The sequence below is a fragment of the Entelurus aequoreus genome, linkage group LG12 (assembly GCF_033978785.1).
Source record: "Entelurus aequoreus isolate RoL-2023_Sb linkage group LG12, RoL_Eaeq_v1.1, whole genome shotgun sequence".
In the NCBI taxonomy this organism is placed as follows: domain Eukaryota; kingdom Metazoa; phylum Chordata; class Actinopteri; order Syngnathiformes; family Syngnathidae; genus Entelurus; species Entelurus aequoreus.
In genome coordinates this window covers 22,921,800-22,947,791 of record NC_084742.1, presented here as the reverse complement: position 1 = coordinate 22,947,791, position 25,992 = coordinate 22,921,800, and the positions used below count along the sequence as shown (strand labels likewise).

The 25,992-nt window shown below is 38.8% G+C and overlaps 2 protein-coding genes and 1 long non-coding RNA gene across 3 annotated transcripts in view; 2 read left to right on the top strand and 1 right to left on the bottom strand.

Moving 5' to 3' along the window:
* The first annotated feature begins 204 nt into the window (after positions 1–204).
* On the top strand, positions 205–25,866 carry LOC133661780 (uncharacterized). Its single transcript, XR_009827994.1, has 4 exons — positions 205–334; positions 23,381–23,517; positions 23,638–23,796; positions 24,873–25,866. It is a non-coding gene; the product is annotated as an uncharacterized LOC133661780 (long non-coding RNA).
* On the top strand, positions 344–6,971 carry LOC133661779 (leucine rich adaptor protein 1-like). The gene is made up of 2 exons (XM_062065244.1): positions 344–753; positions 5,108–6,971. The coding sequence occupies exons 1-2, from the start codon at positions 538–540 to the stop codon at positions 5,495–5,497; spliced, it is 606 nt and encodes a 201-aa protein (XP_061921228.1). The 5' UTR covers positions 344–537; the 3' UTR covers positions 5,498–6,971.
* The window catches only part of LOC133661773 (multiple PDZ domain protein), a 74,427-nt gene continuing 72,887 nt past the window's right edge, over positions 24,453–25,992 (bottom strand). Inside the window, exons 46-49 of the mRNA XM_062065239.1 lie at positions 25,475–25,579; positions 25,293–25,387; positions 25,048–25,171; positions 24,453–24,974 (exon numbers count right to left, since the gene is read on the bottom strand). Coding sequence (XP_061921223.1) covers positions 24,828–24,974; positions 25,048–25,171; positions 25,293–25,387; positions 25,475–25,579 — 471 coding nt within the window. The 3' untranslated portion in view covers positions 24,453–24,827. The remainder of the gene's footprint in view (positions 24,975–25,047; positions 25,172–25,292; positions 25,388–25,474; positions 25,580–25,992) is intronic.

Sequence of the window (25,992 nt, the reverse complement as noted above, 5' to 3'; positions counted from 1 at the left end):
ATATACAAGTAAAACCCGCCTTCATTTCATTAATATTCGTGAAACAAATGTGCAGACTGTTGGTAATCTTGTTCAAATGTGGCAGATTTCCCTCATTGTTGTGTATAATACAATGTTTTCAAACTGTGACCTACTGTGCTATTATGTTACGTGAATAAAAATGCTAACTTTTGAAGCATGGCCCCAAATAAATACGGAAGTTGTCACCTACCTAGCGTGTGGGCGTGAGGCGTCGCCATCATGGTTCACCTGTCTGCTGCGTGTCTGCTTTCAGAGGGAGGTCCCAAGACGGTCCTTCCCCGTCATAATAAAGTCGCCTTGGGACGCCTCATTGGTAGGTAAAACAACATTTTGATGTCCGTCGAGTCACTTCTGCTCTCTTGTTGTCGAACACGAACGAACCTTGCAAGATGCGCCCACGAAACTGTCAATCTTAGTAGCTGTCTTTGAGTCGACACCACTGTATTTCATCGTGTTTAAACTCGTACTTGATCGTGTTTAAACTCGTACTTGGTCGTGTTTAAACTCGTACTTGTCATGGACGAGGACAGCAATGTGTTTCCCCAATTGAAGGACATCGAGACGAAATTGGGTCGCAAAGTTCCGGAAAGTCTCATTCGCTGCCTTGCTGGAGGAAAACACGACAATAATGCTACATCAGCATCAGAGCGTGCCGGTTATGGGAAGATTCTAGCAAGTTCTACGGATTTTAAACGGTTGGAGAGCAAAATGCTTCTTCTCAAACAAGAAATGGTAAGTGTTTAAAACTTTTTAAACAATAACTCATTCACATGTGTCTCATTGTGTTAGTATTTTCAGCTTCCTGTTTGGAGCTCAGACTTATTTGTGATATGATTGAATACATGGGGTTCAAATGGTAACTCACAGCATATCAAAGCAACCCTAGATAGGCAAATTTATGAAAAGACTAATGAAATGTACAATAGTAAAATATTCTTCAATGACAAGCGCTCTATTTTTTTAGAACATATGTTATTGCAAAAACACCAGTCCAAACAGCCCTTATCGTTCACAATCATTATGAAAGACATGACGATGGATGGATTTTTTTTAATGCAATCTATCTTTTTAAATGTAAATAAAATTCTGCTAACAGCTGAGCCAAAGGGAGGTCTTCTATTTCGCCCATACAGTAACCATTCAAAAACTGCCAACCATACTCCATTTAAGTTAAAAGTTAAAGTACCAATGATTATCACACACTAGGTGTGGTGAAATTTGTCCTCTGCATTTGACCCATTCCCTTGTTCACACCCTGGGAGGTGAGGTGAGCAGTGACATTTCGTGATTTGAATATTAACCAAGTATTTGTGATGTTGTTATTATAAGCACTAACGCTGTGACCTCGCCTGTGTCCAATTTCGGCATGATTGACTGGCGAGGGGTTTCATAAATCATGTATCTCACCTGGACAGAAGTGTGAGTACGTATTCCGACAAGTTGGTACACTTTGAAAGCCATTTAGGACCCAGAAATGGCGAGTAGGACATGAAAAGATGCTCGGTCCCTCCCCCAACTCGTTTCTTCGTGAGGATTTTGCTCATTCCCATTTAGATGAAGAATATATGGACATCCTATCAGTCGGCATCCTAATGACAACAGACATTGCACAGACAAATGGGATGTTTTATCATGTTTGTTGGCTCTCATGAAGTCTACAGTGAGTAGTAATCAGTGACGAAAATAAAAAAGCAAACATTGTGATGCGTTTTTTAAATGAAAGCGCCACATATGCTTAAAATGATCAAAATACGTAAAAATTAATGATTATAAATGTGCCCGTTACTACATTACATATATACTTGCAGTACACCATGTACCTGTATATAAAACCTCAATGAAAGTATTGGATGTTTTTTAAGGGCTTTATAGAGCGGCTCTATTCCTCCAATAGGCTCAATTGTAAGCTGACTTTTGATCGCACCTATTTAATATTTAGAATGCAAAAAGAATAAAACAACCATCGTCATGTCTCTCATAATGACTGTGAACGATAGGCAAAATTCCAAAATAAGTTCCCCTTTAAGTACCCCTGCAAAAACACACAACGCAATAACTGTACCCACTTGGCATCCATTGCAGCCAGTTAACCAGAGGGGGGTTCCCACATCTGCGGCCTTCTCCCAAGGTTTATGCATTTTCCAATTTTGAGTTTGAGGTTTTTTTGTACGGATGTGGGTTTCAAACCAGGGGATGTCATTGTGGTTTGTGCAGCCCATTGAGGCACTTGTGATTAAGGGCTGTAGGAAAAAAACTTTGATTGAAAAACATTAGTCAAAGATCCTCTATAGGACAGGAGCTCTGATGTTTTAAGGACCTCCTGCAGAAATGCTAGTCAATGATCCTCAATATGAGAGGTGTTCTTGCTGTGTTTAATACTTGCTGCAAAAACACAAGTCAAAGATTGCCAATATCAGAGATCACTACCGGTATTTATTTCCAAAAGCAAACAAAAAAAATTGACGCTCATGTTTTTTAAACTGAAGTTTTTTCACATGTATTGAATTTGAATACAATGCGTATACATTTTGGAAATCATGGTGTTATTTTATTTGAAAGCTAATATATAAAGAGAAGCCTTACTTTGAAATCATTCAGGGTCAAAGCTATGTGGTCTCATCGCTTTCATGCAAAACCAAACCATTTGTGTTCGTTGGGTGCGGAAGAAGTGAGTTGTTTTGTCTTTTCAAATTAAAATGAAAAAGGAACCACAGATAACTTTTCACAATAGCATTGAAGTTTTTTTCCATCCCATGCACATAGACCATGAGTGTCAAACTCTGGCCCGCGGGCCAAGTTCCGCCGTGTAATTTCACTTGGCCCTTGAGGCGATATCAAATTAACACTAAAGCTGGCCCGCAGATTGTATATTGCCGCGGTGCCGCGGTAACACCGCATTCACCGTTAATTCTAATACTTGCCAACCCTCCCGGGAGTCTTCCAAACTTCAGCGCTCCTCCCGAAAATCTGCTTTTCAGCCAGTCCAACGAGTGCTGGCCCAGTCACATAATATGTGCGGCTTCTGCACGCACGCACAGTTGAATGCAACGCATACTTGATCAACAGCCATACAGGTTACACTGAGGGTAGCCGAATAAAAAACTTTAACACTGTTAGAAATATATGCCACACTGTGAATCCACACCAAACAAGAATGACAAACACTGCACCGTAACACAACATAAACACAACAGAACAAATACCAAGAACCCTTTGCAGCACTAACTCTTCCGGGACGCTACAAGGTGTGTGTGTGGGGGGGGGAGGTTTGGTGGTAGCGGGGGTGTATTTTGTAGCGTCCCGGAAGAGTTAGTGCTGCAAAGGATTCTGGGTATTTGTTTTGTTGTGTTTATGTTGTGTTACGGTGCGGATGTTTTCCCGAAATGTGTTTGTCATTCTTGTTTGGTGTGGATTCACAGTGTGGCGTATATTTCTAACAGTGTTAAAGTTTTTTATACTGGCACCCTCAGTGTAACCTGTATCGCTGTTGATGAAGTATGCATTGCATTCACTCATGTGTGCGTAAAGAAGCCGCACATATCTTGTGACTGGGTCTGAATGATGTTAGAATGGATGAAAAGCGGACGTGACGATAGCTCGTAGAGTACGTTGAAGGCAGTGCATTTAAGGCACGCCCCCAAGACTGTGGTCCGGGTGGACGAGATATAATGACTGATGAACACCTTTGTTCGATAATGAAGGTTGCCTCAGCTCAAAGCCTGAGCCCCGACATTAATGAACTAGCATCCAAGAAAAGATGCCAGGTATCTGGCTTGGGCACATCAGATTAGATCAGTGTGTTGCAAACTGAGCAGTTTAAAGTCCTGAATGGTTGTTTTATTCATTGTTATTTTATTTTCAAATTTATTAGCCTGTGGAAAAAGTTAATGTTGATATTTACCTCAGAAGGCTGCAAATAGAAAAGAGGCATTCGATTTTTATTTAAATTGTATTTGATATGCCATTGATATTTTTTTATTATTATTATTATTATTATTATTATTATTATTTGAAACTCGATTTTGCATGTCACTATAAAGTTATATAAACCTTGCTTGTTCAATATACAATGCAAAACTTGTTTGGGTCCCTATTAAAAGGTTAATTTGTTCAACTTTGGCCCGCGGCTTTGTTCAGTTTTAAATTTTGGCGCACTCTTTGTTTGAGTTTGACACCCCTGACATAGACGGTAAAAACATGCTGCACCTGTCACCCACACACATTAACCATCAAACGATGGTGAGTCAGGATTCATGTGGTGGTTTTTAACTTATTTTTTGTGCATTTCCTTGTTTTATATATTTGGTAAATGACAAAAGATAGAGTTACAAAATTAGTTTTTTAGATAACTATAAGATCTGACAGCACACCCTTTAAGACCCTCCAAAGAACAATATGATAAGAGTCCCAAGTTTTAAATTGGTGTGATTTTGTCCACAAGCTCGACATGGTCAGGGCTGCCAGTTGAAAAGCACTTGTGGTTGAAAGTTTCACGTCAAGTTCTTTTTAACTTGCATTGATAACATGGCACTGTACAGTAGTATGCTTAGTCAAAACCGGTCTAACAATCCAGATCTGACTGATTAATGCAAAACAACAAAAAAAGCACTCCTTTGTCTTTCCAAAGCACACTGAAAGTAATGTGTAGTGTGTTAATACACCTGAAGACATCTCTTGATAAATGTCACAAATACTCTTTGATGAAAAGTACATTCACAGCAAGCTACCCCATTTAAGTACAGCTATAAAACGGTATTAGGATTGCTGAGCAGATGGTCAACCTGACCGAGTTTTGAAGACATGCAAACCAGGATTTGAGCTTTAGAGGCTTTATAGAGATGTAGACGGCAACATTACTCCCATCTGTTTGTATGGTGGATACTAACTTATGTTGGTAATTCAAGAAACCAAGATACTCTATTTCTTGGCTTAATTTTACCCAAAGACTGTAGATTTCCAGTGTAATTTGCCAGAGTGCTTAAAGGACAAGTTGTCATATTTATGCCAAGCTACGCTAAATAAACTAGTCGAGACATATTGAAATGTCTTTCTTGCTCCTGGTCTAACACATGCGTCTTCTCCCTAGACCAACCTGCGCGCCATTGACGTCAAGCTAATGCATCAGCTCTTGTCCATAAATGAGGGCATCGAGTCAATCCGCTGGATGATCGACGACAAGGGGAGCGTGGCCAGCCAAGAGGGCAGCCTGTCAAGCAGTCTGTGCAGCCTGTCCGACAGCCAGGACGGCGCCTCGCTTGGAGGTAGCCTCGGAAGCTTTAACGACGTTAACAGCGATGGCCTAGACACTCTATCCGTGGGCAGCTATCTAGACACGCTTGCCGAAGATTTTCCTGAAGACCCTTCGCCCTCCAACCTGGACTGTTTGGTGGATACATCCGTAATAGATGGCAACACCTTCAGCAAATCACCACTAAAACTAAGAGTGGAATCAGATGAATACTACTGTTTTGGTTGATAACGATACTAGCAAAGATATTTACGATTTTTTTGTGGTCTTTTTATTTTTTTATTTTTTAAATTAACAAATGCTCACTTGACTTGCTCGTGTGACTTTTTTTGTCCTATGAATCCTGTCACACGCCACACCTCACCAAACTACTTAAGGTCACACCCAAACCTCTTTGCCTTTTCTACTCTTTGTCTTAATGGTAGTCTTGCTTGTCGGGTGCTTAAAGCGTATTTAATTACTTAATTTATTCAGTACTGTACATACAGAGTAGTAGAACACCTTGCTCTTCAGGAGACCAGGGGCTTTTGTTCCTTTGATTGTTGATTTTTACAATTTAGGAACTTGCAGTACTGTACCTGTATTGCTTTAGCCTTGGAAAAGGTACTTTATCATTATGACAAACTCTGCCATTTAGAAATGGATTATTTTTTGGTTGTGCCCTCAAATTTACTACTTTTAGATCATTGGCTATTAACTTTGGGAAAGTGTTAAAAGCTGTGCTTTACAGTTCTATGATTAGTCCAGCATTGTAAACATTTCCAAATGACGAACCTTTCAGGGAGACAATGGTTTATTTCTTTGGAAGTATCCTCATAGTTACCTTTGTACCGTTTACACTTCCTTTTAGTCTGGTAAAAAAAAAAGTACCTCAGAATCTAGTCATTACTCTGAAGGAGTTGAAATTTTATGACAAATTCAACCTTTTAAGAATTACCATTGTTTGTTTTTGTGTGAAAGCACTGGTATGCTGAAAGTTACTACTTTTGGAGCCTTGACACAACAATTTGGGAACATACTGTACTTGTATACCTTGAGCCTCAGAAAATGAGCTTTACAGTCCAATCATATGCCCTGATTACTGTACGTAGGAATCTAAAGATTTTTTTTTAACACAAATTCAACCATCAACAAGTACAATGAATTGTCGAAATTACTACTTTTGGTCATTTTACTGTTGACTTCAAACCTAGGAATATACCTTTTTATCCTTCCATGCTTAGAAACAGTACCTCTTAGTCATTAGCTGAAAGAAGTAGCAATGTTTCGACTGTGACTTATTTTTCTGTCACACAATTGAACTCCTACTGTAGATGAACTATTCAAGAGGAAGTGACACGTTCATTCTCTTGTTTACCTTTAATCGCACAATCCCAGTAAAGGAGAGGATTAGGATTTAGCACCAATTTGCAAAAATTGGACATTTCATGCTGAATGATTCAGGAGGTTTTTAATTGGGGTGTTCATGCGCCAAATCCTGAACGCCTACCAGAGCAATCACTAGTCTGGAAGTAAAAAAAAAAAGTGATTCATTGCACATTCACAGCACAAAAGCTTGACTGAAAACCAAAACTATTTTAATTGTCTTGGAGAGATAACTTTAGCCTGGTGGGAATTGTTGATGGTGTTCATGTGTGAAACATATGTTTGCGGTTTTTAAACATAAAAATGTAAATTAAAAACATGTCTTTTCTGCTTTAAATTGTGTCGGAGGGTGCTGATTGTTGAAAATTACATATTTGTGAATAGTTACTTGAAGGTTATCGTCTTTTTTTCCTTCTCATTGTTAAATAGTGCTCCAAAACTGAAGCATTCACCGTGTTCCATTAGTTCCAGACAGATACACTCCCTAAATCCAGGCACTTTAAACATGCCTGTAACTTTGTCTCGCTGCAAAGTACAAAGCTGCTTCACTTGGGTTTATGCTACCTTTATCTCATGCAGGCTTTGGGAAGCTTTAATCCCCAAGCCTTCTTAATGGAATCTTACGCTAATTACAAACACAGAAAGTTGATATGATCATTGTTATGTTTGATATCTATAATAGTTTTTTGACCTACTGAGCAGGTTTGACTTGTCTTTTTGGGAAGATCTCTGATGACTTAATTGTATTTCAAACAGGACACAATACACTTGTTCTCGATTTTCAAGATCTGTATTATATTAGTGTATAAATAAAATAATATTGTAGGAAGAACCCCAGCAATGTCAGTGTGTATCCTAACAGTGTCTAAAATGTCACCTTCTTAATATTTCGATATTTTAGGATTACTTGTATATACGTTTGCACATTATTGACAAAAAGTCCAGTTTACGCAGGTAGTGTGTTAGTCGCTGAATTTTTTTCATTACAGTATTCCTCTTATGGCAAGGGGCAATTTTCTTCTGAACTTCTGCTTCCTTCAAACAAAAAAACTCTACCGTCAAAAGTATTTCCTCAGTGTTTCTGGTTGCAATTATTGTTCCATAGTTAACTGACACCATGCGGCTTAAAAGTAACCCCAACAAAGACAGTGTGTAACAATGACTTTGTTGTCGCGACTGATTACAATTACTCTCCTGTGTGGTCGAGACGGGAGCAGGGAGCCATCGGCAATCTCAACCCAGTGGTAAGGTCGAAGCTCTAAAATTTTACATCATTTGGAATCTGATAAACTGTCACCAAAGCGACCATGTGAGGACAAAAGATATTGAGTATCAGATAAGACAGAAGGGGGGGCAAACGGGAAGCAATGGTGGTAAATATTCCCAACTGTCAAGCTACTGCATCTTGATTTCATTAAGAATAGGCTCTGTCGGTCTTCTGATTGCCAAAGACTATCCATCCATAAATCTTTTGAATGCTACAAAACAAAAACTCATGAAGGTACATTTTAGACGGTCATTTGCATTTTTGTAAGTTTTTTTTTCTTCAGATTTTCTTGAATATGGCAACATTTCTCATCTCAAAGTAGATTTTTTGGGGGACGACGAGTGTCATGTAAACACTGAAAAATTGTGGAAAGTTCTAAAAACAGCACCCGAATAGCTTATCTTGTACAACAACGTGAACGTAATGAACAAAGTCGTAACGTTTGTTTTAAAACATTTTATGGAATAGCGAAAAACATGTTAATCATCTGACAGTTGTAATTGTATGCATGGTCGAAATAAACTTAAACCATAACATGAACGCTTCAGTACATTGCAAGTATACTTTTACTCAATGTCCAGTCATGTATGTTACCTTTCAAAGTACAATACAGAAAGAAATATATACAGTGTTACATTGGCACGACTGCCTGGCATGCTCGTTACAGAACTATTTTGCCGTTGTTGTCTGTAAGTCTCATTTTTACTCTTCTCAATGTGCAAATACGTTTCCAGAAGAGTGCCCTTATGAGTTGTCCACTGTGTCCGCATTCCCAGACCCGTGGCGCTCTGTGAAACTGAGTTAATTACTTCTATTCCGTCGCCTGAATATCGTGTTTCATCTAGGAACAATCCAGCCTTAATGATGCGTGTCTCCAGATATTTTAGCGCTTAGCATCAAACATGTTAAAGAGTTCAGATCTAGAAATGTGTCCATTTTAGAAATGAAAGTCTTGTGAGTGATCACTGTTATTGTGAATGCTTTAAAGCTCAACTCGCATCCATTCCCAAAATGTCTGTCGCACAATCCATTTTTTAACCCAAACATCCTCTCAAGATGTTCTCACGCTGCTGATTTGAAAGGGCTAGCTTAAAGCGACGCTCCCAGAGGATTCTCCCAACCCCTACCCTCTCTAGGCCCATGAGCAATCATGGAGGCAAAAGGTCAAAAACTCCTTACAAGAGTTTCCTGGCAACACAACCACACTGGCTCATTAACAAGGAACAGCGTGGAGGTTTGCAAACCAACAAAAATGAGTCCCTTCGGACAAATGTTTGGAGAAATTCCTTGGACTCTCATTCATGCGGCATAAAAGCAGCTATGTGGGGGGGCGAGGTCAAACACAGGAGCATGACCTTCAAGTAAAATGGTAACAATTGATTTATGATATGACCTGCATTTGGCTTTTTTCCTCCTAATAAAAAAACAGAAAGTAGCAGCCAAAGAATATGTTTGCTAAGGATTCTGAGTCTGTTTTTATAGGCCCATAAAAAAAATTCTGCTGAGGAATTGAATATTTTAGCTGCCTAAACCGTTCCATCCCACAACTACTTTTCAATGGGGGAAAAGTGCTGGTCTGGTCTTCATAACAGATTCAGCTCACATCTTGCCACAATGAGATTCATTTTCCCAAACCTCCCGGATGCACTGCCCTGTTCTTCCTGGGAATGAGATGTGATCCTCTTGGGAAAGGACAAATAGTGTCTTGTGACCGTTGTGACCCCCCACCCCCTGTCGCTCTTATAATACTACACAAAAATCTGTAAATGAACACTATTTTGATAATGTTTGGGTAACGAGCTACGATGTTTTTTTTATTTATACAGTGCATCCAGAAATTATTCACAGTGTGTCCCTTTTCCCACATTTTGTTATGTTACAGCCTTGTTCCAAAATAAATACATTCATTTTTGTCCTCAAAATTCTCCAATCCATTCTCTGTCATTGTAAAAAGGTATTTAATTTTTTCTGCAAATTATTGAAATAAATAAATAAAAATCAAATGTACATAAGTATTCACAGCCTTTGCTCAATACTTTGTTGAAGCACCCCTTGCAGCGCACACACACACACACACAACACTATTCACAATAATACAGCAAAAGCAAAACACAGAGGATTTGAGGAAAAACTCCACCTTTGAGGCGTCCACACTGGAGAATAACTAAATTTAACGCCATTTAAAAAATATAGGGTAAAACATATGATAAAATATATATGTAAAAATGTTAATATAAATAATATAGATATTACATTAATAAGTTAATAAAACATAACATTGAGAGAACCGTAGTAGGAATATTAATGATTAAGACAGAAAACAACACAATAAAATAATAAAAAACAGATGATTAGTAAAAAGCCTGATTATGATTTTTTTTTATTTCAACGCTCTCTGCAGTCCTGAGGCTCTCTGGCAAGCTGTTCTACAGGTGGGGGCCATAGTGGCTACATGCTGCCTCACCGTCGGTCTTTGTTCTGGTATTTGGTAAAGCTAAAAGGCCAGTGCCAGAGGACCTCAGGATCAACAAGGGTTGATATGGGGTAAAAGCAGGTCAGCTAGATAAGAAGGCACAAGGCCATTAAAACATTTAATAACTAATAATATAACTTTAAATTTGACGCTGAAACGGACGGGGAGCCAATGCAGCGACTTTAAAACTGGCTGCACATGGTCCTCGTCAGCACATGTGCAGCTGAGTTTTGTAATAATTGTAGACTTCTGATATTATTTTTGGGACGGCCAGAGAGCAAGGCATTGCAATAGTCTAAACGACAGAAAATAAAAGCATGCATTAGCACCTCCTTGTTCGCCTGAGAGAGAAACGGGCGGACTCTGGCTATGTTCTTAAGATGAAAAAAAATCAGTTTTTGTAATATTTTTTAATATGTGGAATAAAAGTCAGCTCAGAGTCAAAAATCAAGCCAAGATTTTTTATAGACTGTGTTGTGTTAAAATCTTGTGATTTTGGTAAAAGTTTCTGCCTCTGGCCTTCAGGGCCTATAACTAAAACCTCTGTTTTGTCCTGGTTGAGCTGTAGGAAATTGACTGCCATCCATGACTTGATGTCTACAATGCAGTTAAAAAGGGTATATATTGGTCCTGTGTCATCAAGAGACACGGCAATGATACTGTGTATCATCAGCGTAACTGTGGAAACTGATGCTGTGTCTCCTAATGACGTCCCCAAGAGGCAGCATATAAAGAATGAAAAGAATAGGACCTAAAACTGAGCTTTGAGGAACCCCACATCTTATCTCATGGGTTCCCAAGGAACATGCATCCATGCTTACATAAAAACATCTGTCTGTGAGATAAGAGCGGAACCAGAGCGGAACCAGAGCGGTAGAGCAGTACCAGAGAGGACCACCAGGTGTCGAAGTCTCTAATAAAATGTGATGGTCTACTGCAGGGGTCTCTAAACTCAGTGTTGGGACTAACTCGTTACAAAGTAACGCCGTTAGTTTCGGCGGTAACTAGTAATCTAACGCGTTATTTTTTATATTCAGTAACTCAGTTACCGTTACTACATGATGCGTTACTGCGTTATTTTACGTTATTTTGTATGTTGTATTGGCTAGAAACAGAAGATCTGAGTGTGTTTTTTTGGAGCGCTGCGGACCGCGGTGGAAAAGAAGAGGCAGGCTTTCTGTGGGTGGGAGCTGGGGGCGGGGGGCGTTCCTCCAGGGCCTATGTACTTCGGGGCTAACAACCTTCACTTTACCCGGAAGTTGGTCTTTACAGCTGAGGGTGAATGACGAGGCCGGCGGTTTTTTGCAACTTTGTGACTTTGTTGGACGCAGCCATCCACCAAGCTAGAGCACCTGCACGCACTCACTGTCGCCGGTCCCTCACTTTTCTCGCCCACTCACTAACTGACATCACTCACCTCACATGTATATCTTAAAGGGCCACACTCACACACACATACGCTACTCTCATAACAACTAACAAGACATGGTGGAGTCAGAAGTTGAGTGTCTTAACATTCTCACTACTTTTCTTTTGTCGAGCACAAAGAAAATAACATTTTAGTTAAATGTAAGTTGTGTCTTGGATCAAAGATCCTATCTACTTAAAATTAAAGTGTCATTATGTTGCAACTATATAAAATAGTTTTGTCAATTTGTTCTGGCCTGAAATAAATTGGCCCTTTGAAACATATCTTTGTCTTTGTGTGTTGTATGTAGACCACATTGTTTGTTTGTTGTATGTAGACCACATTGTTTGTGTGTTGTATGTAGACCACATTGCTTAGCAGAGTTCAGTGATGCAAATGCATGTCAAGTTGATCAACACATTGTATTATTCTCCAGTGCAATAACAGTACTGAAATTAAGGCTAAAAGGGCATTAATGGGAGCCTTAAAAAAAAAAAGGGGGGGGGGGGGGAGAAGAAGTAACTAAATAGTTACTTTTCACAGTAACGCATTACTTTTTGGTGTAAGTAACTGAGTTACTTTTGAAATAAAGTAACTAGTAACTAGTAACTGTAACTAGTTACTGGTTTTAAGTAACTAACCCAACACTGTCCAAACTACGGCCCCCCAGCGTCCAAAATCTGGGCCCGCGGGAAGTCCCAAGTTAAAGGCCTACTGAAATGAATTTTTTTTATTTAAACGGGGAAATCAGATCCATTCTATGTGTCATACTTGATCATTTCGCGATATTGCCATATTTTTGCTGAAAGGATTTAGTAGAGAACATCGACAATAAAGTTTGCAACTTTTGGTCGCTGATAAAAAAAAGCCTTGCCTGTACCGGAAGTAGCGTGACGTCAAAGGTTGAAAGGCTCCTCACATTTCCCCATTGTTTTCAATGCAGTGAGAGCGATTCGGACCGAGAAAGCGACGATTACCCCATTAATTTGAGCCAGGATGAAAGATTTGTGGATGAGGAACGTGAAAGTGAAGGACTAGAGTGCAGTGCAGGACACATCTTTTTTCGCTCTGACCGTAACTTAAGTACAAGCTGGCTCATTGGATTCCACACTCTCTCCTTTTTCTATTGTGGATCACGGATTTGTATTTTAAACCACCTCGGATACTATATTCTCTTGAAAATGAGAGTCGAGAACGCGAAATGGACATTCACAGTGACTTTTATCTCCACGACAATACATCGGCGAAACACTTTAGCTACGGAGCTAATGTGATAGCATCAGGCTTAACTGCATATATAAACAAAATAAATAAGCCCCTGACTGGAATGATAGACAGAAAATCAACAATACTATTAAACCATGGACCTGTAACTATACGGTTAATGCTTTCCAGCCTGGCGAAGGTTAACAATGCTGTTGCTAACGACGCCATTGAAGCTAACTTAGCAACGGGACCTCACAGAGCTATGCTAAAAACATTAGCTATCCACCTACGCCAGTCAGCCGTCATCTGCTCATCAATACCCGTGCTCACCTGCGTTCCAGCGATCGACGGCGCGACGAAGGACTTCACCCGATCATCCGTGCGGTCGGCGGCCCGGAGACGGAGGAAGTCAAGGTGAGGTCGGCGGCTAGCGCGTCTGCTATCCATCTCAAAGTCCTCCTGGTTGTGTTGCTGTAGTTCGCTGCTAATACACTGATCCCACCTACAACTTTCTTCTTTGCAGTCTTCATTGTTCATTAAACAAATTGCAAAAGATTCACCAACACAGATGTCCAGAATACTGTGGAATTTTGAGATGAAAACAGAGCTATTTGTATTGGATTCAATGGGGTCCGAATACTTCCGTTTCAACGACTGACGTCACGCGCATACGTCATCATACATAGACGTTTTCAACCGGAAGTTTCGCGGGAAATTTAAAATTGCACTTTATAAGTTAACCCGGCAGTATTGTCATGTGTTGCAATGTTAAGATTTCATCATCATCAAACTATCAGACTGCGTGGTCGGTAGTAGTGGGTTTCAGTAGGCCTTTAAAATGTTATATTTAATTATTTTTATTTTTTATTATTTTTTAAAATCTGTCCTTTCTAATCCATTTTCTACCGCTTGATACCCTTGGTGTCTCCTAGCCGCTCATGCAAATCATATTGTCTAAAAATGCATTTTTCCATCGATAACCTGACATCATCGCGCCGCAGCAAGTGCGCGCTCTTTCAGTCAATTAGTGCGCAAGGAATAGATGCTGTATGTATTTTGTTGTGATTGTTTTCTTTAAAAGTGGAGCTACTGAGTCCAAAGTTGATTTCAGTTTACGATGACGTCGCATGATGCAGGTAAAAAACGGTGGTCTATAAACAGTTACACACAGAATGGAGGGGCCTGTTAAAAACCAAGGTGTGCTGCTCTAATGATGTGTAATTGTTGTTAAAGACACTCCATTTGAGGTCAGTGAGTTATTTAAAATTGATGCAGTCCACCCTCCTGTTTTGTGTTCTCTGGGAGAAAATAAAAAGTTAAAATTTGATGGGGAAACCTCGGTGAGAACAACAGGTGCGTCAGTGCCAAGCCATGTCTCAGTTAAAAGAACACAGTCTAACTTTTTGTCTGAAATCATATCATTCATTAGTTAAGTTTTGTTTAAAAGGGAGCAAATGTTTAAAAGTGCCATATTGATGGTGACAGGTGGAGGAGTGGATGGTTGTTGTTTTGGAAGATTTTTGAGGTGTGTACGTAGGTGTTTGGTGTACTATGTAATGATGACAGGGATGTGTGAAGTGTTGTTGGGAATGACAGGTCCAATCCAGTGACGTGTGTATGGTGGACAGAGGTGGAACTGAGCGTGTGCACTGCAAAAAGTCAGTGTTCAAAAACAAGGAAAACAAATACAAAAATTAGGGGTATTTTACTTAAACTAAGCAAAATTATCTGCCAATAGAACAAGAAAATTTGGCTTGTCAAGACTTTCCAAAACAAGTAAAATTAGCTAACCTCAAGGAACCCCAAAATACCTTTAAAATAAGTATATTATCACTAATAACAGGTGCACATTTCTTGATAGAAAAAAAACAAAAAAACTTTTTGTCAATATGTTGAAAAATATTCTTAAATTAAGTAAATGTTAGTGCCATTATCCTGACATAATGATATGCGCTCGGCATTACATTTCTTGTAACCAGCAAACTTATACTAAAAACTAGTTCATTTTTCTTAATGGAAAGGCAACAAGGCAACCGCTTGTTACTCTCGGGGTTTACGAGCCGCTCAGGTGAATCATATTGTCTAAAAAGGCATTTTCCCATCGATAACATGACATCATCGCGCCAAGTGCGTGCTCTTTCAGTCAATTAGTGCGCAAGGAATATATATATATATATATATGTATATGTATGTATGTATGTATGTATGTATGTATGTGTATGTATGTATATATGTATATATATATATGTATGTATATATATATGTATATATATATATATGTATATATATATATGTATGTATATATATATATATATGTATATATATATATATATGTATATATATATATATATGTATGTATATATATATATATATGTATGTATATATGTATATATATATGTATATATATATATATATATATGTATATATATATATGTATGTATGTATGTATGTTTTTATGTGTGTGTGTGTGTGTATGTATATATATATATATATATATATATATATATATATATATATATATATATATATATATATACACACACACAACGTTTGTATTTACAGCCCGGCCCCTGGCCAATTTTTTTTTTATTGTTATTTTGAAGAATTTACCTGAATGTGCCTGAACTATTTCTGTTCAAAATGGTTTGAAATGTCACATGTTAAATGTTTAAATATGAACTGTCAGTTTACTGTACTGTGCCAACTGTACTACTATATGAGTATGTGTTTTCTATTGTTTCATTGAAAATAAAACAGCAAAGTCCATTTGACTGTCATCTGTTTTAATTATGAGACACAATTGTGTCAAAGTCATGATTTTTTATTACATGCTTGAAATAAGAAATTATTACTTTGAAAAGCAGTTTTATACGTGTTGGTGACAGCTTTGCAACACTTGATATTCTAGTTTCAAGCATGTTTTACTCAATATAGGTAATAAAATCTCAGCAACAAGCTGTAATATCTTACTGAGATAATGTAGGACCAAAACACTTAAAACAAGTAAAACACTCCAACATAAAATCTGCTTAGTGAGAAGAATTATCGTATCAGACAGAAAATAGGCAAATATCACCCTTATATGAGATATTTAATCTCACTTTATAGATTTCAGTTTTTGCAGTGTGGGATCTAGGACCTGGGGGACGTCAATCAATGACGGACAGTTGAGTTGGTGCAGGTTTGCGGAGATTGGCTTGCAGCACGCCGAATGCCAGGTTGGCAGACAGCGTGCGGGACCCAGCTCTATTTAAATGGAGACCGTCTAGCCCAAAGAAATGGCGTCCCCCAAAGTTGTCGAAGTCAGCATTATGAAGGAGATGATATGTTTGGGGTGCCAAAATATTTTTATGCCTTTACTTTGCTATTATATTTCATTTTCTTTATCACTTACGATTGTCATCGTATTCATATGTTTTGTAAAACCATTAAACCCACTTCAAATGGACTCAGTGTCAACGCGCATCATACAAGAGACAAAGAGCCACTCGTTTCCCTCCAGCGACCACCAAGAAATGTAGCCGCAACACACATCTCCAATGATTCTAATAAAAATAATTGGGTGTGTACATTACAGTTTACATTTATTTTGGATGTTCTCGCTTTCATACAGGCTGAAATATGACACCTACACTACCGTTCAAAAGTTTGGGGTCACCCAAACAATTTTGTGGAATAGCCTTAATTTCTAAGAACAAGAATAGACTGTCGAGTTTCAGATGAAAGTTCTCTTTTTCTGGCCATTTTGAGCGTTTAATTGACCCCACAAATGTGATGCTCCAGAAACTCAATCTGCTCAAAGGAAGGTCAGTTTTGTAGCTTCTGTAACGAGCTAAACTGTTTTCAGATGTGTGAACATGATTACACAAGGGTTTTCTAATCATCAATTAGCCTTCTGAGCCAATGAGCAAACACATTGTACCATTAGAACACTGGAGTGATAGTTGCTGGAAATGGGCCTCTATACACCTATGTAGATATTGCACCAAAAACCAGACATTTGCAGCTAGAATAGTCATTTACCACATTAGCAATGTATAGAGTGTATTTCTTTAAAGTTAAGACTAGTTTAAAGGTATCTTCTTTGAAAAGTACAGTGCTTTTCCTTCAAAAATATGGACATTTCAATGTGACCACAAACTTTTGAACGGTAGTGTATATTTTGCTTTAAAGGTCCAAGCATTCTTTTAATTTGACAAAACCAATCTTCGTTAACCTTTGGTCAGCGATCATGATTGACTACAGTTGACAGTTTCTCTTTGGAAGCAAAACGGGATTTGTTTGACAACATTCAGGAGGAAACCAACACTCAGAAAACCCTGAAAAGTTCAAATAAATGCCACTCACTCTAGCAAAGTACTTCCTTTGCTTTAATCGCATCCAACATTCAACCCTTCCCTTGCAACAGCTGTAAAACCACACCGCTGCTTTTTGTCCCGACTTGTCTCCGATTACTCCCAGCCCCCATGAACATTCCCCATGGGGATAGCCACCTGTCTTAAGTCCACTCCTGGGACAAATGAGGTCTTTTAACAGTCAGCTCTTTCTTTGTCTGCAAAGGAAGGGCTGTTGGCGGGCGGGGGGGCTTTAACAGCCTGTCACTAAGAGCAGTGCAGCCGTGTGTCATAGTTATATGGTTGAGCAAGCGCTAAACATGCAGCCAATCAATAGTACAGTGCAGCTTTAAGGGACAGTCCAGCAATTATCACTTCCTGATAGCTGACCTAACGTTGTTGCAGCCGCCGCTGGCTCGCTTGTTAATGATTGCCCCCATGCGCTTGCACGGTCACTGGCTCCCAGAGAGCTTCTCTGCTTATGCAGATGGATAGCTGCTCCATGCAACTGCAACATAAATGGCCGCTTGTACTGCTGATTTAGTAGATGTACTGTCAAGGACAAGATTACAAGTTATTCGCTTGCGATTGTCTTGCATGGTTCGCCACCCTGTGCCTTTAGGACGGGCTGTTCTTCTGTCATGCACAGTGTGTTCTGTACATTTGTTAAACACTTTCCCGCAGCCTCTTTTGTTCATCCAGCTATTTGTCAAACTCAAATATTGCTCTGTGGCTCTCTTTGTGAAATTTTGCTTCATCTTTTGAGAACATACTGTCTCTGCAGGTCCTTATGCTCAGTAACAATGTGCAGTATTTTTATTTTATTTTGATAGTTCATTTGAATTTGATTTGTGATTATATCAATTAAAAGAAATGAAAAATTGTATTTTAATAAAATGAATCAATATTTAGAGGCAGCACAGGGGTTAGTGCATGTGCCTCACAATACAAAGGTCCTGGGTTCGACCCCGAGTTGTTCTGTGTGGAGTTTGCATGTTCTCCCTGTGACTGCGTTGGTTCCCTCGGGGTACTCCGGCTTCCTCCCACCTCCAAAGACATGCACCTGGGGATAGGTTGATTGGCAACACTAAATTGGCCCTAGTGTGTGAATGTGAGTGTGAATGTTGTCTGTCTATCTGTGTTGGCCCTGCGATGAGGTGTGGACTTGTCCAGGGTGTACCCTGCCTTCCGCCCGAATGCAGCTGAGATAGGCTCCAGCATCCCCCGCGACCCCAACAGGGACAAGCGGTAGAAAATGGATGGATGGATGGATTTAGATTTAATGGTACCTGTTTTTGTGTATCTGGGATCCCAACCATGGAGGCACGGCATAGATTGTTCTAAAACAATCAAACGAGCCGTTTGGAATTTGAGACTTTAATGACGTATTTTGCCTTAGTAACAATATTCACTGATTTGACTATCGAGTTGCATGGTAGTGAGGTCATGTTCCCCAAGATGCCGAAAGACAGACAGGAGAAGCAGCGTGAAGATAACAATCTTTTAATCCTCAAAAGACAAGGCAAAAAATCCCAAATCAAATATGCCTTTAGCACGGGGAACTCAAGGCTACTTAAGGCAAACCTTAATAAAGCAAACTTAAGGCAAGTGTTAATAAAGCACAACCAGTTTTACAGTAAATCATAATTTCCATGTTTTTTTCCCTTTTTTTCTTTCAACTCCTCTTCCCACATTTTTCAACAAATTTTAACCATTCCACCATTACAACATTCGTCTTGATTAGGACAATAAAACTTGGTATTTTTTAACCCAAAGAATTTCCAGTGTTTACAGTATTCAGGATTTTCAAGATATTGGACAATATAATTGGTACTCATTCAACAATTCTCACTTACAGTTGCCATTTTTATCTGCCTAAAAATAACCTTGACTGCAAGTAGATATTCCACACCATCAAAAAATATATTTGTGGTAGTAGAAAAACTAAACATTTATTTAGTCTGAAATTGGCAAAAAAGCAATACTTTCGCTGTATTTCTCCCTTTAACATTCAAAGTTGGACATAAGTTTGACAGCTAGGCAGTTTCGCTTAGAGGATAAAATACATGCTTTTCTCCCCACTAATGTGGGTTCGAACTATGGAAGGGACCACAAAAAATGTTTACATCTATGAGTCAGATAACTAAAAAAATGTTTTATTGTAAAGAAAAAAGATTGATTTATACCCGAAATTAGCCAAAAAGGTAGCTCTGTCGCACACACATCTTTTTTTTGACCAAAGCAACAAACTGTTTTGAGAGCCTGGCAGTTCAGTACAGTGGTTAGCATGATTAACGTTGAAGCAGGAAGACCTAGTTCAAAATTCCAATCGCCCAATAACATGGACTGACCCACAAGGCTCATTCTGGGATGCATACTTCCTTGGCTAATTTTGCAGCAAGTCTCATAGTTTAATTCCAACTATTATAACATACATTTTTCATGTCTAAATTCATAGTATGTTGCAGTACTGTTTCCTATCTTCAACATTAAATGTTTACTACAATCACAGTAATTTTCAAACCATTTCACAGATAAACTGTTTCCACCTTTCCTTATACATTCCACTTGCATTTAAACAAGCATTATTCAATATTCCAATCATTCCTACTGTACATTCAAACATATTATTACAATACTCTACCTTCCTTCTGCAATTCCTACCGGAATTGTATTTTCTAGTATTACAGTATATTACAATTTTTATGTACATACTACTGCTCTGGGCGAAATCTAGGACCTTGGGTACAAAATTTTGTGCCATCCGGTGTGTCTCAGGTGTGCTAGTAAGACAATTAGGTTCCTTGAATGCTTTGAATTATTTCAACAAATTATTCATATAGAAGTTCCATTTTCAATTATTACATTTAATTACTTGATTTGTTATTGCAAATAAATACATTAAAATTGGGTTATCCCTGTTTATTTATTATCATTATACCGTATGCTATATTGTTCTTGTAGTGCAGGTGTGTCAAACTCGCAGGTGTGTCAAACTCGTTTTCATTGAGGGCCTCGTGGCATTTCTGGCTGCCCTCAGAGGCTCATTTGTAACAGTGAATATTATCGCCTCATGATATTATTTCACAATTGCCTATGCATTGGATTATTATAAATTGTTAACCTACTAACTTGCTTTGAAATCATAAGTCAGGCTGACAAGCAGCTCTTAAACTATTTATTTTCATTTGACCAAAACAATGCTTGACCTATACTGTATGTTTATGAAATGTTTGTTGCATGGTCAGATAATATTACATTTTAAAAGACATGCATTGTATGCAATCGGAAAAAAAATTGAAAGGACGAATACATTTAGCATGAACATTATTTCCAAGCTTTGGCGGGGCACATGAAACATGAGATGTGGCCCCTGGACCTTGAGTTTGACACCTGTGTTGTAGTGGCACACAGTAATTCCAATTCCAAAGAATTCCACGGCCATATAGTGATAAACGAAACATGATGAGACATAACTAGCAATAAGACTGCCATCTAATATTTAGTCTGGTGCTAAAACACTTGCACGTGAATTTACATGTGCGTGCAAGTCTGCTGGAAAGTTTCCACTTTTTTTTTTCCACATTGTTTGATGATTGTGTGCTTTCTCTATCAGGCAAGTGAGCAAATCAAACACCCCCTCGAGGGATCGCTATAACGCTGCGAGTACCCGCTTGTTGGGATGTGAGGTACAGTGCATCGTAATGAACTTATCTCTTCCAGAGTCAAACTGTCTCCATCATTTCTAACATCTTAACCGTCATACAAGCGTAAAAATAAGCAAACCACGTTAAATTGTGTGTTCTGAATGTATAGAAAGGAATCGTGCCGAGGGTTAGTTAAAAGGTTAGTTTGGTTTTTGTTTCTTTTTAGTTCAGATGTGTGATTGTTTTAAAGCTCCACTTCCTGCATGTACTTCCTGGCTCATGCCTCCCACAAGCTCGCCATAAAACAGATAAGCGCAAACATGTGGGATGTCGTCACCTTCTTTTGTTTTTTTTAAGCCAAGCTAAACATCTGCAACAGTGGCAAGGCAGGCATCAATACAACAATCCAGTCTGGTCCAAAGGTTAACCAGTTGTTTGCTATTTGAAGGTAATGAGAGCAAGATGCATGGAAAAACATCCAACCAAATAGAAAATAAAAATGAATAGATAATTAATAATAATTCTATTGGGTGATTCAGGCAATGCCATGGCATCTTTGCTGCATCATTATACTTTCTGTCACTGAAAAATGCTGTGCTAACATTTTGTAATTTATTGTAGTTTATCTGGAACGTGCTTGACAACGTTGATCAAAGTGCATCACATGTCTACAATTGAACGTGTTCAAAGAGACGTAGAAAAAGCAGATATTTTTTATTCCATTTCTCCTTGTCTCAGCCATTACTGACAGTTTGTTTCCTTCCTGTGTTTCAAGTGTAGTAGGTCACTACAGTATTTTCTTATCAAAGGAAAAAAGATAAAGAATGTCTAATAGTAAAGGTATTAAAGATTGTAGATACCTTATTAAAAAGTAAAATAATAAATGAATAACACCTATATGTTGAGTGAAAAAAACTGAATGGAGCAAGATTGAAAAAGTGTATTGACTGACACTCGTTAAGTCCGTGCCTCTGACACTACAAGCTGTTATAAATGCCAGAGGTGGTGTTCATGATTCCATATTTGTTTCCTCAGAATTGAAGGTGCCATAAGTTTTTCCACTGTGCTTGATCTAAAAATGAAACTGTTAGACTACCACCATTCATTTTCCTGATTTGTTTTAGTGTTTCTTCAAGCCAGAAAGTTACCATTTGAAATGCCTATAGTTCTGTATCATGTCAGTTATTGGATTTTCGTCTACAACTGAATGAACACCATCCAAGGCTGGTGATTCCATCATTTCATGTCAGGGGCTGTATGCAGATAAAACTCAAAACATTTGAATATCGTGCAAACTAATACATGACATAGGCTCATAACACGCAACTCAAGATATTTCAAGACTTCTTTTGGTATCATTTTGATGATCATTGCTTGCAGCTTCTAAAAACCTCAAATTGGGGTTTTAAAACTGTTAAATTATACACAAATAAAAGCTTGAAATATTTCACTTTGCATGTAATGAGTTTATATTACATATTAGTTTCACATTTGAAGTTGAATTGCCAAAATAAATTGACTTTTTTTTGCGTTTCCCCTGTACTTATTGAACTGTACTGAATTGTACTGACAGTACACTGCATTTTGCCATGTTTCTCTGTGTAAACACACACTTAGGCACTCAAAAGATCGAGTGTGAGTACAAAAGTGTGCATAAATCCCCCGTCGTAATTCATCTGGCCTCTAAAAGTGCCATCCTCCCAATAATGGCGCCCTTGACAAAAAAGGGGATTTATCGGTCTGCTCCACATACTTGAGAATCGACCTCGAATACCAAGCAAGCGCCAGAGACGTTAAACGTGTTTCCATGCCACTGTCAAAATCAATAGGATGCTCCTTTTTATAAACCGAGTCAATGATTCATTATTGAGCTAAAACTAATTCCCCACTGATGATGTCAGATTGAGGCGACAACCTCCACCACCCTTTGCAAACATCTCTTGCAGCATTGCTTCAGACACAGCTCATGAAGCCATGATTACACGCTGAGCCTTATCGCGCCTCAACCACATGGTGATGTCATTTCAAGCCGAAAGGTAAACACGCCGTGAGGAACAAGCAAAGGTGTGCTTAAGCCCTCTGAGTCCCGAGACTCCATGAAGTGCAGCTGCTCAACACTGTTTGTGATGCTAACATAGCGTTTAGCACCAAACATGCCCTTTGGTTGATTGTGCAAACACCCTGCTTTGTCCTGCAGTACAAACACACCATCAGTGAGCACCCGAAAAATGATGTCATTCAATCCTTGTAGCCTTTTCCATATTTGGTAACGTGACACATCATTGCACAGCACTATAAGAATGCTGCAATTTCTCAGATCACCAAAGAATGGCATGTTGACAGTTTTATGCTATGCATTGTTATTCCCTTGCTGTACTGAAAATGACCATACTGTGTGTGTCCTTTTGAAGGAAGATATTTTGACGATACCTCCATGCGACTTGTCCAGGGTGTATGCAGCTGGGATAGGCTACAGCCACCCCCTGCGACACCGAGAGGGACAAAATGGATGGATGGATGTCATTTATCAACATATTGTACAATTTAGGTATTTTATCATAACATTCCCTTGTGTGTATTTTATCATTCATATTTCTATTTTTAAAAACTATAAAAATATAGTTGATTTCCAATAAAATTGCATTCATTTTGCTGAATGTTCCCGCAGTCGTCATCATGCACAACGTGTCAGACCGGTTGCATGGCCTCCCATCAGGGCCGTAGTGGAGTATTCACTGTCAACGACTCATCGCGTTCTCATCATAACTGGATGACTTTCACCATTAGACGCCAATGATGAGTCATGAAGACGCCGGGTGTCAAACATGTGAGTCAGCACTTTGTGGGGCAACTTGGAAGTCTTGGTCCTGGGATTGTTTGCCGTAGAAGGCTTGGCTTGTGTTACAATACAACTTCAATCAGCTAGCCTTGTCCTGACTTGCCTTAAGTAAACAAAACTATCCTATCTGACTTCCTGATGGTGGGGGCGACCCCGCTACCCATGAGGCCAACAACAGGCGCTCGCTCGCAGCTGTTCAGTCTGACCTTGAGGTGAAGGAGCCGCTGAATAAACCTGTTCTTGTTTTGTTTTCATAGCTAAATGAATCAGAACCAGCCCCATGTCTAATTAGACATAGCTATGCCCCCCATGCAACTAAACTACATGCTGATTTGTGGCGCCCCCTATGGGTGGTGGTCCCAATGCTTTACAACAGGTGTGTGTAAAGTGTGGCCCGCAGCTCATTTTTTTATGGCCCGCCACAAATTCTAAAGAGAAAATAAACACTACACAAAAAAAACCCAAAGAAAAATGCAACTGGCCGAAACCCTCCCAAAAAGGCAACCTGAAACCAAAATGGCGAATGAACTGTACTGTGTACCGTTGGTGATTTCTGTACGTCCTGTCATGTATAGATACAAGTCAGTACATATAAGTAGACAGAAGTTAAAATAGACAATGAAATTCAGAAAAATATAATTCAACAAGGTCACTTTTTATTCAAATTCTGCATGAATAAATTTGATTCTGTCACTCGGACAGTTCTAGAATCACATAAAAAGGTGATAAGACTATACACTAGACGAAATAAATGTCTAATAATGATATTTTTATGGAATACTGATCATAGCAGCATAATAGCGCCATCTATCACTGTTTTTTGTTGTTTTTTTAACGTATTTGTAATAATACTTGTGTAAGAAAAGGGATCCAACACTGACAGAATACATCATCACCAGTTCTGTCTTGGTTTGTGGTCTCCAGTGTGCTGTCATCAATTTACGTGAAAATAATTTGAAAAAAGAAATAAAGTCACAGTCAAAATGGAGAAAATACTTTGGTCACGAACACTGTCTAAATTAGGACAGCACAGTGAGGGTGACACTGCCTTTGGTCCTTTTCAGGATACCGACGGCTTCCTCGTGAGTGACGCCCTCCAGTGGCTGCCCATTCACGGCCATGATCTGGTCCCCACGCTTCAGGCGGCCGTCGTCTGCCGCCGCCCCCTTTGCAAACACACAAAAAGACGTCGATTAGTTACCCAAGGTCCGCTGTATAAAACAAACGTCTGGCGCGTACCTTTCCGAAAACAGTTTTCACGTAAATTGGCAGATCCCCATGGGGGCTGCCATAGCCTCCGACGATACTGAAGCCCAACCCATCAGGTCCTCTCTCCAGAGTGATAGTCTTATATTGCGGTGGGCTGATGGCGACACAGTGAGACTTTTAAACACTCTCCTAGACCCCCACCCCTGCTTGAGTACTGGTGTATTACTTTGTCAATGATCTACATTATTTGCACACATTATGCAGCAGGTTCAAACCTGAGCTCATCCTGAAAGATGCAGCTAGCTGTGAGGCCCCCAGTCGCTTGATCATGAGCTGGACCGGTCACGGTGTTATCGCCACCTGCCACCACCTTTAAAAAAAAAAAATTAAAAAAAAATCAAAACACAGATTGCACTTCGTACGTATATATTAGGATGTGAATGTAGTGTTGTCTTGCCTGCAGCTTTATCGTCCCTGTGGCGTTCTTGAGGAGCATGACGGCTTGAGAATGGCTCATGCCCTCAGTCGAGGTTTCGCCAATACTGACGATCCGGTCCCCGACCTATAGGAGAATATTGTACACTTTAGTACTATGCAGCAGGATGAAGCACATGCTTTTATCTTTATTGTTTTATTCTAATTAATTTATTACATTTTATTTTTGTTTATTTATACAGTTTTACATTTTAAAAATCAGAAGCATGGGTTGTACGTATATATTTTTTTATGTAGTCCAGGCATTTGTAGTTATTTTGTTTTACTATTGTTTATAGTTAAAACAATTACCATTAATTTTATGTTATTTAAAAAAATATACATTTTATATTTCAAAAGATTAATTTTGCATCTAAGGGTTTGTATTTTTTATTCTACTTATTTTATAAAATTTTACTTTAGTTTTTTATTTATTTTACCTGATAAATAAATAAAAAAACATGTCAAGACTGAATTTGTTTTTGTATAATAAGCTAATAT

Bases quoted from the DNA above. Each gene is read 5' to 3' on its own strand.
- LOC133661779 (XM_062065244.1), top strand. From the start codon at position 538: ATGGACGAGGACAGCAATGTGTTTCCCCAATTGAAGGACATCGAGACG. The intron at 754-5,107 runs GTAAGTGTTTAA...TCTTCTCCCTAG, and splicing joins TTCTTCTCAAACAAGAAATG to ACCAACCTGCGCGCCATTGA.